General features: G+C 40.3%; 1 protein-coding gene across 1 annotated transcript; it reads right to left on the bottom strand.

Annotated features, from left to right (window-relative positions):
- Positions 1–164: 164 nt before the first annotated feature.
- Positions 165–1,238, bottom strand: GPER1 (G protein-coupled estrogen receptor 1). Its single transcript, XM_054391337.1, has one exon. The coding sequence runs from the start codon at positions 1,236–1,238 to the stop codon at positions 165–167; it is 1,074 nt and encodes a 357-aa protein (XP_054247312.1).
- Positions 1,239–11,045: the final 9,807 nt, after the last annotated feature.

Genomic DNA, 11,045 nt, shown 5'->3' with positions numbered 1-11,045 from the left:
CATTTTGAATATAAACTGTCAATAATCAGTAGAGTGATACTATATATATATATCTCTCTATATATCTCTCTATACACACGCACGCACTTCTGTTAGTAGCAAGCATTTTGTTCACTATTTGCACAACTTCACAGTCATATATTTTTAGAACCACCACCACTAAATCAGACTTCAGATTGCTCGTTGCTGTCAGGAATGACAGACGTCAGGGCAGCCTGGCAGAAGCGATGCAACGTTGACATTTTTGTTTTCTGTTCGATGTACAGCCGCAGCTTGTCTCTGAAGGTTTCCCCTAGAAAACTGTAAATCAAGGGGTTCAAACAGCTGTTAGAAAAAGCTGCTAGGTTCACAATATGTCCTGTCAAAGGATAATCATGTCTGAAGGATGGGCTGCTTGAAGAGGCAGGCTCGCTTTTCTTTTGGAGGAGCTGAACACTAATGAAGACGTTTTCAGGTAGCCAGCAGATAAAGAAAACCAGGACGACGACAAAAATCATTCGCAGAGCCTTTTGCCGCCGCAGCCGAAGACTCCGATGCTTGTGTGCTTTTATAAGGACTCGGACAATTAATGAGTAACAAAGACCGATGATCACAAAGGGGATAATAAACCCCAAGGTGATTTCTAGCCACTGGATTTCTTTTACATCTGCAAAACAGAAATAGACCTCTCCGGTGTGTTGTAAGTGCACGGCTGTAAATGGCACTAGCGCTGCAGAAATGGACGCCATCCATATGAGCCCGCAGCTTAATCTAGCGTGTTGCATAGTACGAAATATGTTGGACCTCATTACTTTTGCCAGTGCTATGTATCTGTCAAAACTCATCCATGTCAGAAAGAAAATGCTGCTATACATGTTGATCTGAAGGAACAAAGACATAAAGGTACAAATGATAGTGATATCGTAGTACTTTTCGTCCAGGTTAAAAACCTCAATCAGAGAATCAGCAACTAAAATGAGATCAGCTACTGCGAGGTTTATGAAGTAAAGGTCTGGAATGGTCATTTTTTCACGAAAGCTTATGTTGACAACCAGTATCAGAATGTTTCCCACAAAACCAATAGGGAAAAGAAAGATTGTGTAAAGACATGATAAGAAGAGACCAATAACGTATTGTTGGTGCTCTGATTTATCAGCTAACCTCGAAGACATGCTTTCGTTACACAAATGGGATCCATTTAGGTTAAAAGTGGTGCTGTTACATATAACAGGTGCTATTGAGGCAGAGTAAGTTTCCATGGTTAAAATATCTGCAGAGAAGATACTAGTACTCACAGTTTGGTGGTAATGCCAAAAAAATCAGGTTTGGGGTTGTTTTCAGCTAAGTTCAAAGTAAGCATTTTGAATAGAATGGGAAAAGATGGACACTTTTTTATAGGGAATTCAAATTCTTTAGAAGCCAAATTAAACTTAAAATTGACTGAAATAGTACAAATAGTAAATTTCTTAGTTTTTTTTGTCTTGTTTTGTTTTGTTACAGGATGCTATATAAGTTACAACTGACAGAATTTGCAGTTCCTGAATGCCCTAAGATCATGTAGGAATCTTTTTACCATTATGATACTTGAATCTCTTTAATAAAAGCTTTTCATCAAGAGTATTTCTTCATGCAGGGTGGAAGGTAGAAGAGTTTTAGTTCCATTTGTGTTCTTTTAAGAATCAGTGCACATCCTTGGACCTGCAATTAGCAAATGGAAAATTATTAATGTTATGCTCCAGCATTGCACTGTGCTTCTGCTAACTGGAGATAATGCAGCTGAGGTTGTAGGAAATGACATGATAGATATATATACATACACCTATTTGTATTCAATATAACACACACACACACACACAAAGATTTCATTAGAAGAATTTAATTTTGCTGTAGATGACAATATATTGTGAAGGCAGCTCTGTTAAAATTGCGTATACCCATCTGGGGTTCTGTATTGAGAAATGTGGAAATATAGAAAATATGATGAGTGAGTTTAGCCTACTGAAGAAAAACTTTTTAAATATATATTTTTATATTTAAAAAAAAGCATATTTATTTCATCATCAGCTTGGAAGACTATTAAGTGGCAGAGTCTGTGGCTGAGAAGGCAACGGAGAAGAAAAAGGAGTTGGTTCCTTGGGCTTTCAGTGGGAAGGAAAAGGCAGATTTTTAGAACTGAGGGTAGTCCAAGCAGCATATTGATTTATACCAATATTGTTATACTCAAATCTGCTTTTCTTTGTGATTAATGATGCTGTACTGACTTCCGGATAGGAACGGGAAATATCAGTTATCTGCTTTGTTTACTTAGAAATGTTGAATGCTGTGGGCTTGAAATACTGCTAGAAGTTTATTTAAAAGAAAAAAAGGACCAAACAAAAGGCACCCTGAACAAAGAAAACACCAAGAAAGTGATAACCCAGGGTATTTTGTGTTGAATTTTAAATCCTTTGAATTGTTTTCATCTTCATTTTGCTACCAAAGCCTTGAGTTTAATTATACTAGACCATTAAAAAAAAAAAAAAAAAGTTAAATTGTTTACTAGTAAAATTCATGCTTATTTTCATGTTTTAATGACTTAAATCTTGCTGATGTACGGTCCAGGGAAGAAAAAGGAGCAGACCACTAATGCAGTAGGAGTGTTAGGATATTCCCACTCAGAAATACAGCTCTTTGAGTTTGCTTAAATGTATTCAAGTTATCAGAAATAGCTACCAGATGTAAAGGTAGTGATTACAGAGCTCTTAGTTCATAAAGCATTAGGCATAAGTACACAGTAGCTGTTGCTATGTTTTGAATCATTTTCATAATGCAAGGCTTTATGCTGAAATATCCCTATGAAATGACACTTATTTGAAGAAGGTTCAGTGTTTGTTTCAAGCAGCTGTGCGAGTCAGACGTGAGCTGTTGTCTCTCATGTAACATCTTTTCATTTTTGAATAAGGCAGTAAAGCTGCTTTAAATACAATGAAAGAGAAGTCTAAAGCAGTTGAATTTTTCAAAGGTCGGTCTGTGGTCAGGTTTTTAATTACATCTTGAAAGGCCACCGAAAGTCAAGCAATTGCAAGCATTACAGGTAACCACGTACTGTGAAACACTTTATTTTACCTTAATTCCATTTCTCCAGAGCTGATTTTCTTCCAGACAACAGAAACTGGTCCTTGCTCGGGTACAGGCTTAATGGATGTGTCGGCTTCAGCTGTTGTGCCAGTAAAAACTTGTCTTTAGGTGTGCAAAGCTGCAGTCAATGCCACCTGTTGACGATTCAGCAGTTAAAGAAAAACCATATAAAAGTCTCTTCTGTTTGAAAACGTCTTAAATAAAGGATAGTTTACGACAGCAAAATGCAGATCTTGCTGCATGTCCTTGGCAATAAAACAAGCTTTAAAGATTCCCAGGGTTGTTCTAATTTGTGTGCAGTTGAAGTGCTGCTGAACAGCCTTATAAGGCGAGGATTAACCCTGTTTCTGCTGGTTTCTTTTTGACTTGGACTAGGCAAGCATCTTTTCTCTTGTAGCATGTCAGTTTTATTTTGCCTAATGTTCATTTTGCCTTCCTTTTTGCCTCTAGCATTTTTTTCCAATTAGATTGTCCACTCAAACCTGCAGCTTAACTGATTGATAATTGAGAGATTTATGTGCAGATCATAACTAAGCAGATTTTGCATCGATATAAAGCACTAATTACTGTTATACGTGTTTTGTTTTTTTTTTCCTAAAGCCTCTGGCCAATTTGAAGAACTGTTTGCTTGAAAGAAATTGAGCAGCTGAGAAGGCTTATTTGCTAAACTGACAATAGACATTCCCATTTTCCTACCTTCAAGTCGATCCCACTTTGCCTATTGCATTTAAATTTTCGGGTACACGTCGTCACCCTCACGCTTCCTGGAATCGCTCGGCTCAAAACCACCTGGATAAAATAAACTTATTTTGCAGAGGATGTGGGAGCTTCAGTCTTGCATAAAACCACCAGCATCACAGGTGGAGTTCTGTGTTTCATCTGTAGCGGGGGGAAAAAAACTGCTTGCCATTTCCAGAAACACCACCTACTGGTGGCCAGAATTCTTGGAATGGCAAGAAGGTTAAACCTTTCCTTCTCATAGAAGAGAAATGGTGTATTTGTGTAAGCTACATTTTATATTAGTCTGATACTTGAACATTAAATGCCATTAATGGAGGTGCTGTACATGGATGCAGCATGCTACTGCTGCTGGAGTGAGATAAGCAATAAGATCTCACCTTAGCCTTCTCTTTTCCAGACTAAACAGCCCCAGCTCCCTCAGCCATTCCTTGTATGATGCCCTCCAACCCCCTCAGCAGCCTTTTTGCTCTTCTCTGGACACGCTCCAGGACCTAAATGTCTTTCCTAGACTGAGAATTGAATGCAGTACTGAAGCTGTGGCTTCACTAGGGCTGACTACAGGAGCACAGTCACCTCCCTGCATCAGCTTGACACACTGGTTTTCATCCAGACCAGGATGCCATCGACCTTATTGGCCATCTGGGCACACTGCTGAATCATGTTCAGTCAGCTGTCCACCAGCACCCCCAGATCCTTTACCACTGGGCTGCTTTCCAGCCACTCTTCCCCAAGGCTGTAGCATTGCTTGGAGGAGTTGTGACCAAAGTGAGGACCTGGCACTTGGTCTTGTTAAACCTGATGCACAACAGCTTCTATTTCCTCCTGCATTGGTCTAGGTGCACTTGAGCTGGGCTATCAATTTCACCCCTGACATGGCCACATCACCCCTAGGCTTATCTCTAGTAGGTGTGGTTTTATCCCCTTCCACCTTCAAACCTAGTTTAAAGCCCAATTGATGAGCCTTGCAAGAATCCTTCTCCCCTTCTGAGACAGCTGAACTCTGTCCCCAGCAGGCCCAGTGCAGCAGAAATATCCCATGGTGAGAGAAACCAAAATTCTGCTTGTGGCACCAGCCCCTGAGCCACATTAGCTGTGTCTGCCTGTTCCTTTCAGTGTTTCAGTGCAGTCTTTGCTGCTGTGAAAGTACTGAAGAAAATGCTACCTGTGCTCCTGATGCTCCAACCAATCACCCCAGTGCCTTAAAGTCCTTTTTAATTGCTCTTACACTTTGGTACTCAACTTCATTGCTTCCAACCTGTATGGCCAGTAATGGATAACAATCAGAGGGCTGTACCTGACTGTGGAGTTTCACGGTAACGTCTCTGACCCAGATAGGCATCAGGCTTCCCTGTGGGATGGATCCGGTCAGAATATGGGGCCCTCTGTTCCCCTCAGAAGGCAATCACCTACAATAATTGCTCTCCTTCTTTTCTTCACACAAGTAGTCCTAATGCATGGGGCTGGCTGAGTTACCCCAGGCAACCCTCTGGATGGACCTTCATCAACTTCCTCTGTAGCCCTCCAGTTCCAGAGCCCCACACCTGTTGTGTAAGGGCAACTGGGAAAGTGAGGGAGACCATGAGGGGATTTGCCTGCCTCTCTCAGCAGGGACCTGTTTCCACTCTCCCCTGTCTTTTAGGTCTCCTCCTGTTGTCTGGTGGCAGGAGGGGAGGGGATCCTTTGCTTCTTGAACCTCTGTCTGCTGCTTTTGCCTCGGGGTGTGGCTCCACCACCGTATTTCTCTCTCACACTCCCTGATACTCCTCAACCTTTCCAATTTCTCTTCCAGCCCTTCCACCCGGGTGCCTGTGCATAGCATGCACAGGCATCCTCTCTGCTGTCCTCTGGTATCAGTGCCAGGCTCAGACAGTCCCTGCAACTGGACACTTGGGCAGCTACATGTGTGTGGGAGAACTCTGTTTGGGTTCCCACATTTCTCCTTGGCTTTTACCCATGTGGTCACCATGCTGGTTCTTCTCAGTTATAATTAACTGAGCTCACCTCACATTTTTCTGGACAGAGAGCCTAAAGTGTTCTGCTTTGAGAAGTGTACAAATATGATTGCAATACAGGACTGGAACAATTGCAATGTTGGAAAAATCTTGTGATACCAGCTTTGAAGATCTTCATTTTTTTGCTGTCCTGAAGAACAGGATTATAAAGAGGCTCTGTTGTTTGTTGATCATGTGGTTTTGCTGTACTTAATTCTGTCCTTCAGAGCTTTCCACTGATCTTGTAAGGGCCAGAAGGACTTTTCACTTTCCTTTATGCATAATGTTAGCTTCTGGGTGTTAGTTGTTCGTAATTATGGGGGCCTGGATTTGATAATCAGCTGGTCTGTCTGTCCTTGTTTTTCTAGCTGTGAATATCAGCTGATTTGCTACTAAAATGTGTAATTCTGAGTGCTAATGTTCTTGTTTGAGTTCATGATCAGAAAGTGCCATACTTCCACACTTCTTTGGAAGACCCATGAGGTAGCTTTTTCCCCCCTGCTAACAGAACTATGACGCATAAGAGGCCAAATCTATTATTATTATTATTGTTTTATTATCTTATAATTAGTGAGTTCTGTATTGCACTAAATATTTAATGAAGTGATCATGTGAGTTCTCTGAATCTTGTTTCCTAAAGCAGATGACAACATCTTCAGGCTCTTGTTTATGCAGTCAAATTATTGTTACTGCTTAATCTGTCTTAATCTTGCTGTTCATCACTTCCATATTCCATATAATGCTTGCAACTGAATTTAGCAGTTGCTGAACATTGTACCTTTTTTCTTTCCCTGTCAGTTGCTGCTATTCCCTGAGACTTTTATAGGGAGTGTCTTAATGATTCACTCGTGGCCACAGTTGTGACAGTAACTGAGTATTACAGTCCCACCTGTTATACCTTGTCTTAGTTGCTGACAACATGCATGAAAGCCACTGGTGTGATAGCACTTATACCATGTCAGACTTGATAATCCAGCATTTAAAGTTTTCCTAGCAGTTTATTTTAAAGTCTGTAGTAATCAGCTTCTAAAATACTGTCTCTGTCTCCACAGACATGTCTAACACTGTGGAGTCTTTAAGGAACCCTGGTGTAATTGTCTATGGTGTACTTGGGTGCACCAAGAGGTTTTTATCTTTTCTTTTTTTTTTTTTTTACACAGAAGATACTCTCTGTAATTTAGCAGGCTTCAACATATGTGCCTGCTATTGTGCTGCAAAAAGGAAACAGCTGAAGAGGAAGAAAGTGGGAGGTGTGAGCATAGAGAGAGAACAACAGAAGAGGTTTGGTGAATCACAGCTCCTGAGGCACCACTGCATGGTAGCCTCTCCATAAGGGTGATAAGCAGGATAAGCTCTGTAGGATGTAAGAGATGTTAGATTCCGTTAGAAGTGTGGAATTGCTTTGGGTATGAAGCTGTTGAGTTGTGGAGAAATTAGATCAGGGTCAGAGTGTATTAAGCTGAAAAAAAAAAGAGGTACTGTATTGCATGGAAGGGGCAGGAGGCATAAATTAAAACTGTGTTGGAATGCTTACAGGATGATACAACCATATGCAAAAGAAATAAGATTTGCATAGGAATGTCTACTGAAATGATCTGCAGAGGAAATAGAGATGCTTTTGTAACCTTCATGAAGTGTTGCAAGTAGATTGATGTCCTCTTCCAAATTCTCACATTCCTCTTAGCATGAATACTAACTCTGACCTTTTTCAACCACTGAGTGACATCTCTCTGCTTACAGTACCCTGTTCTAGAGCACCCTCGTACTTCATCCTGCCCAGCCTCAGTTATTTTCCCTTTCATGCAAATAATGAAACTTAGTTTGAGTTGGAATTAATTATCTTCTGTACCTGCAGAAAACCTCAGATAAAGCATATCTGGTGTATGTAGGCTTTTCAGTTGCCAATAATTTTGAGGATGCATCTTTCATAGTAGAAAGAAATTTTTAGAAGTTCAGCCTTTTCTTTTGCAAGGACAATATCTGCACTCATTCAAACTGTTTTGGTGAAAACTTGTTCTTAAAGCGTGGATCACAAAACTGGTGGGGGATAATAAAAAAAGTTTACAAAACAGGACTTCAAAATGTTGTGTTAAGTGAAAGATGATTCATCACAGGACTTCAGGCTCTATCCAATGCCATTAAAAAGTAAAATTCACAGAGCATCACTTGTTTTTACTTTAGTAATTGGGTCTGGCAGTTCTTTGCTGGACTCTTGTACCGTGGAAGTCAAACTCATTCTTTCATTGCAGCCAGTTAGTGAATGAATTTTTCATGCAACATGTATGTTGTAAATGTTACATGAAGTACTTATTTTGTCTGAATTGCTTGAGCTTTCACCCTACCCTAAGTCTTCTGCAACTACCCCAAAATCAAGGTAAATAATACTGTGGTCTGGAAAGTTGGAATCGGAATGTAAATAAGGCCAGGCTTAGTAATAAATATAGGGGTGGAGCAGCTTGAGTTATGATTCAAGTGTGCAGATCCAGTCTCTTTTTAGCTCAGATGTTGTTTTGCATTGGGATGGGATCAAATTTGAGCCAGCTGGTTCAGTTGAGATGAGTCCTTAATCTTTACATGTTCTTTTCCAAACGATGTTACTAACTCAGAAATTGATGGATCGCTAAAGCAGCCTGCTTGTTTCTCCTCTTTTACTGAATGGTTTTTATTCAAAAGCAGGCCAAAGAAAGACACAAGTATCACTAGTGCAGAAGTAAAATATTCTTCTTTGAATTTTCCAGTGTATCCCTTTAGTTAATTTTGACAGCATGCCTATAAAAATATATGCTCTAGTTCATCTGGAACATACTGTTCAAAACTAGGTGAAGCCTGGAAGAAGTTAAGTGTTCAACAAAGCTGTTGCTGGGGAAAAAAATATCTCTGAGCAGGGAGATTTTTGTTTCTTTAAAAACACACTTTAGATTACTAATAATGGAAAAATTATTACTTTTAATCTTAGCCAAAGCTGCTCTTTTCTCCCTCATATCAGACTACTTTAGAATGCTTTTGGGAGATTGTTTCTGTTCTTTCCCCTGTTGCACACAGGGGTGTTTTGTCTTCATATTCTAGCTGGATGCAAGTAGATTTTCTCTAGGACTGCACATTATGATCCTGAATTTTAATGTAAGATTTGAGTTAATTTATCAAGAATGACTTAAGAGAACATCTCTGTGTTGCTGTAAGTTACACTAATAACTATTTGAATTATTGTTCTGTATTTCTCAACCTCTTCTCTCCAGTTCACGTTTATTTTCTCCAGTTACAAAATCTTTTTCACTGTACATAGAGATTTTTTTTTGCCAATATAATCAGGTGTCCAGAAAACTACCCTGCAGGAGCTGTGGACAGGGAAGAGACCAGAGTACAGTCACTCACATCTCGCAGATGGCAGCCAGGAGTTATACCCAGGAGTACTCACAGCCATTTATGCAGTAGCTCATTCTTAACCAGTTGTACTCATTCTGAAATCCTGGGTCTGACAGTAGGGCCCTTACAGGTTTTATTTCTCAGAGCCATTTGGTTGTGGTTCTGCTTTAGCTGTGTGCCTTACTGAGAGTATCATGAAGCATCCTTCCACCCAATGTTGGACCTTCACACTCCTCATGGGTGCATTATTGTTACTCACCCATCATCAGACCAGTTGCCAGGTCCCAGCTAATGCTAGCTAGAGCCAACATTCACTGACTAGTTTTTCTTTTAGGCACCTTTATCAGCAACTCAGGACTCAAACAATACAGTATTTATTCTTTCATCTTCACATATAAAATAGATGGAAGCAACAAATGAAGTAGAATCCTTTGTGCATAGTTCACATATCAGAAAACAACTTCCTTACCCATGGCACTGGAACAGCCACAGCTGAAACTGAATGGGGACTGACAGCTCACATCTCCTGATGTACTCTTTCTATTGCTCTGTCAGCTTTTTTGTTCCTGCATAGCTTTTGCAGCTTACCCCTTCAAACTTCCTTCTGCAGAGCTAATATTCTGGCCATGTTAGTTAATCTCCAACTTCTCTGATGCCAACTGAGAATTTCTTGCAGAAGTATGAAATTGTATCCAAAGAGATGATTCCTATCTACGTACTTCCTGTCTGACCAGGGTCTATAATGGTCTGTTTATATGTAATGTTCTTTAATTATCCATCTGTTCATGCTGGCAGCAGAATGAAATTGAACAGGAGAACAGGCTGACATAATGCAATGCAGACATCTTACCATTTTTACTTCTTGCAGAAATGCTGGTCCTGGTCATAGCAAGACTATGTATTGCCCTTTGTTTGCATCTGATACAGTTGTGGTCCATAAATTTTGGGTGTCTAAGACTAGATCTATACATGTCTAGATGCTAGATCCATATGCTGTATTATTATTGCACAAATGACCTTTATTCTTCCATTTATGCACTAGGCTGTTGTTTTATGGAAGATGCTCACCCCATGCTGATTTGCACCAGCTTGCCACTTTAATCTGGACCTCGTCAGGAGGACCCTCCAAAGCATGCAACTGCAAAGGAATCTACCAGTCCTGTTAGCATCCAGGTGTCATGCAAAGGCACATATTTAAGCATCAAAGTGACTTTTCTCAGAACCCTTCAGATCACTTGAGCCTTTCTCATCACATCACTGTTCATATAAGTTTGCAATCTACATCTTTATCCAAGATCTGGGACAAATGCCTTCCTTCTTATTCCCATTCTCTCCACCTTGATGAGTGGAAAAGCTGAAACTGAAGCCAAATACATAAGATGCCTCCTGGCCAAATTCAGTTACAGTTAATAATGTGCTTAAAAACAACCATTTAAAAGTTTGTACCTACATCTCAGCCTGCATTGACTACTGATTCTGCAGGGCTACATCTCCCTCTCTGGAGATACTCAAAACCCACCTGGATGCGTTCCTGTGTGATCTGCTATAGCTGATCCTGCTCTGGCAGGGGTGTTGGACTGGATGATCTTTCGAGGTCCCTTCCAGCCCCTAACATTCTGTGATTCTGTGAACTCCTATACCACAGCTGCTTTATTTTCTCAGTCAGATGTTTTCTTCATTTTGCACCATTTATCCATAAATTTACATCTAAAAGTATAATGCTCCTATCTTCTGTCCAGCAGAGCCCTGATTTCAATTTGGAACTGGGGCTCAGTTTTCATCTGCCTATTTAAAAACACTCCTCAGTTGCACTCCTCTGGGCTGGCTTTTCTCCTTTTTTTTTCCCCCAGTTAC

Source organism: Indicator indicator, chromosome 22, assembly GCF_027791375.1.
Source record: "Indicator indicator isolate 239-I01 chromosome 22, UM_Iind_1.1, whole genome shotgun sequence".
NCBI classification, from domain to species: domain Eukaryota; kingdom Metazoa; phylum Chordata; class Aves; order Piciformes; family Indicatoridae; genus Indicator; species Indicator indicator.
This window is presented reverse-complemented; position numbering and strand designations above follow the sequence as displayed.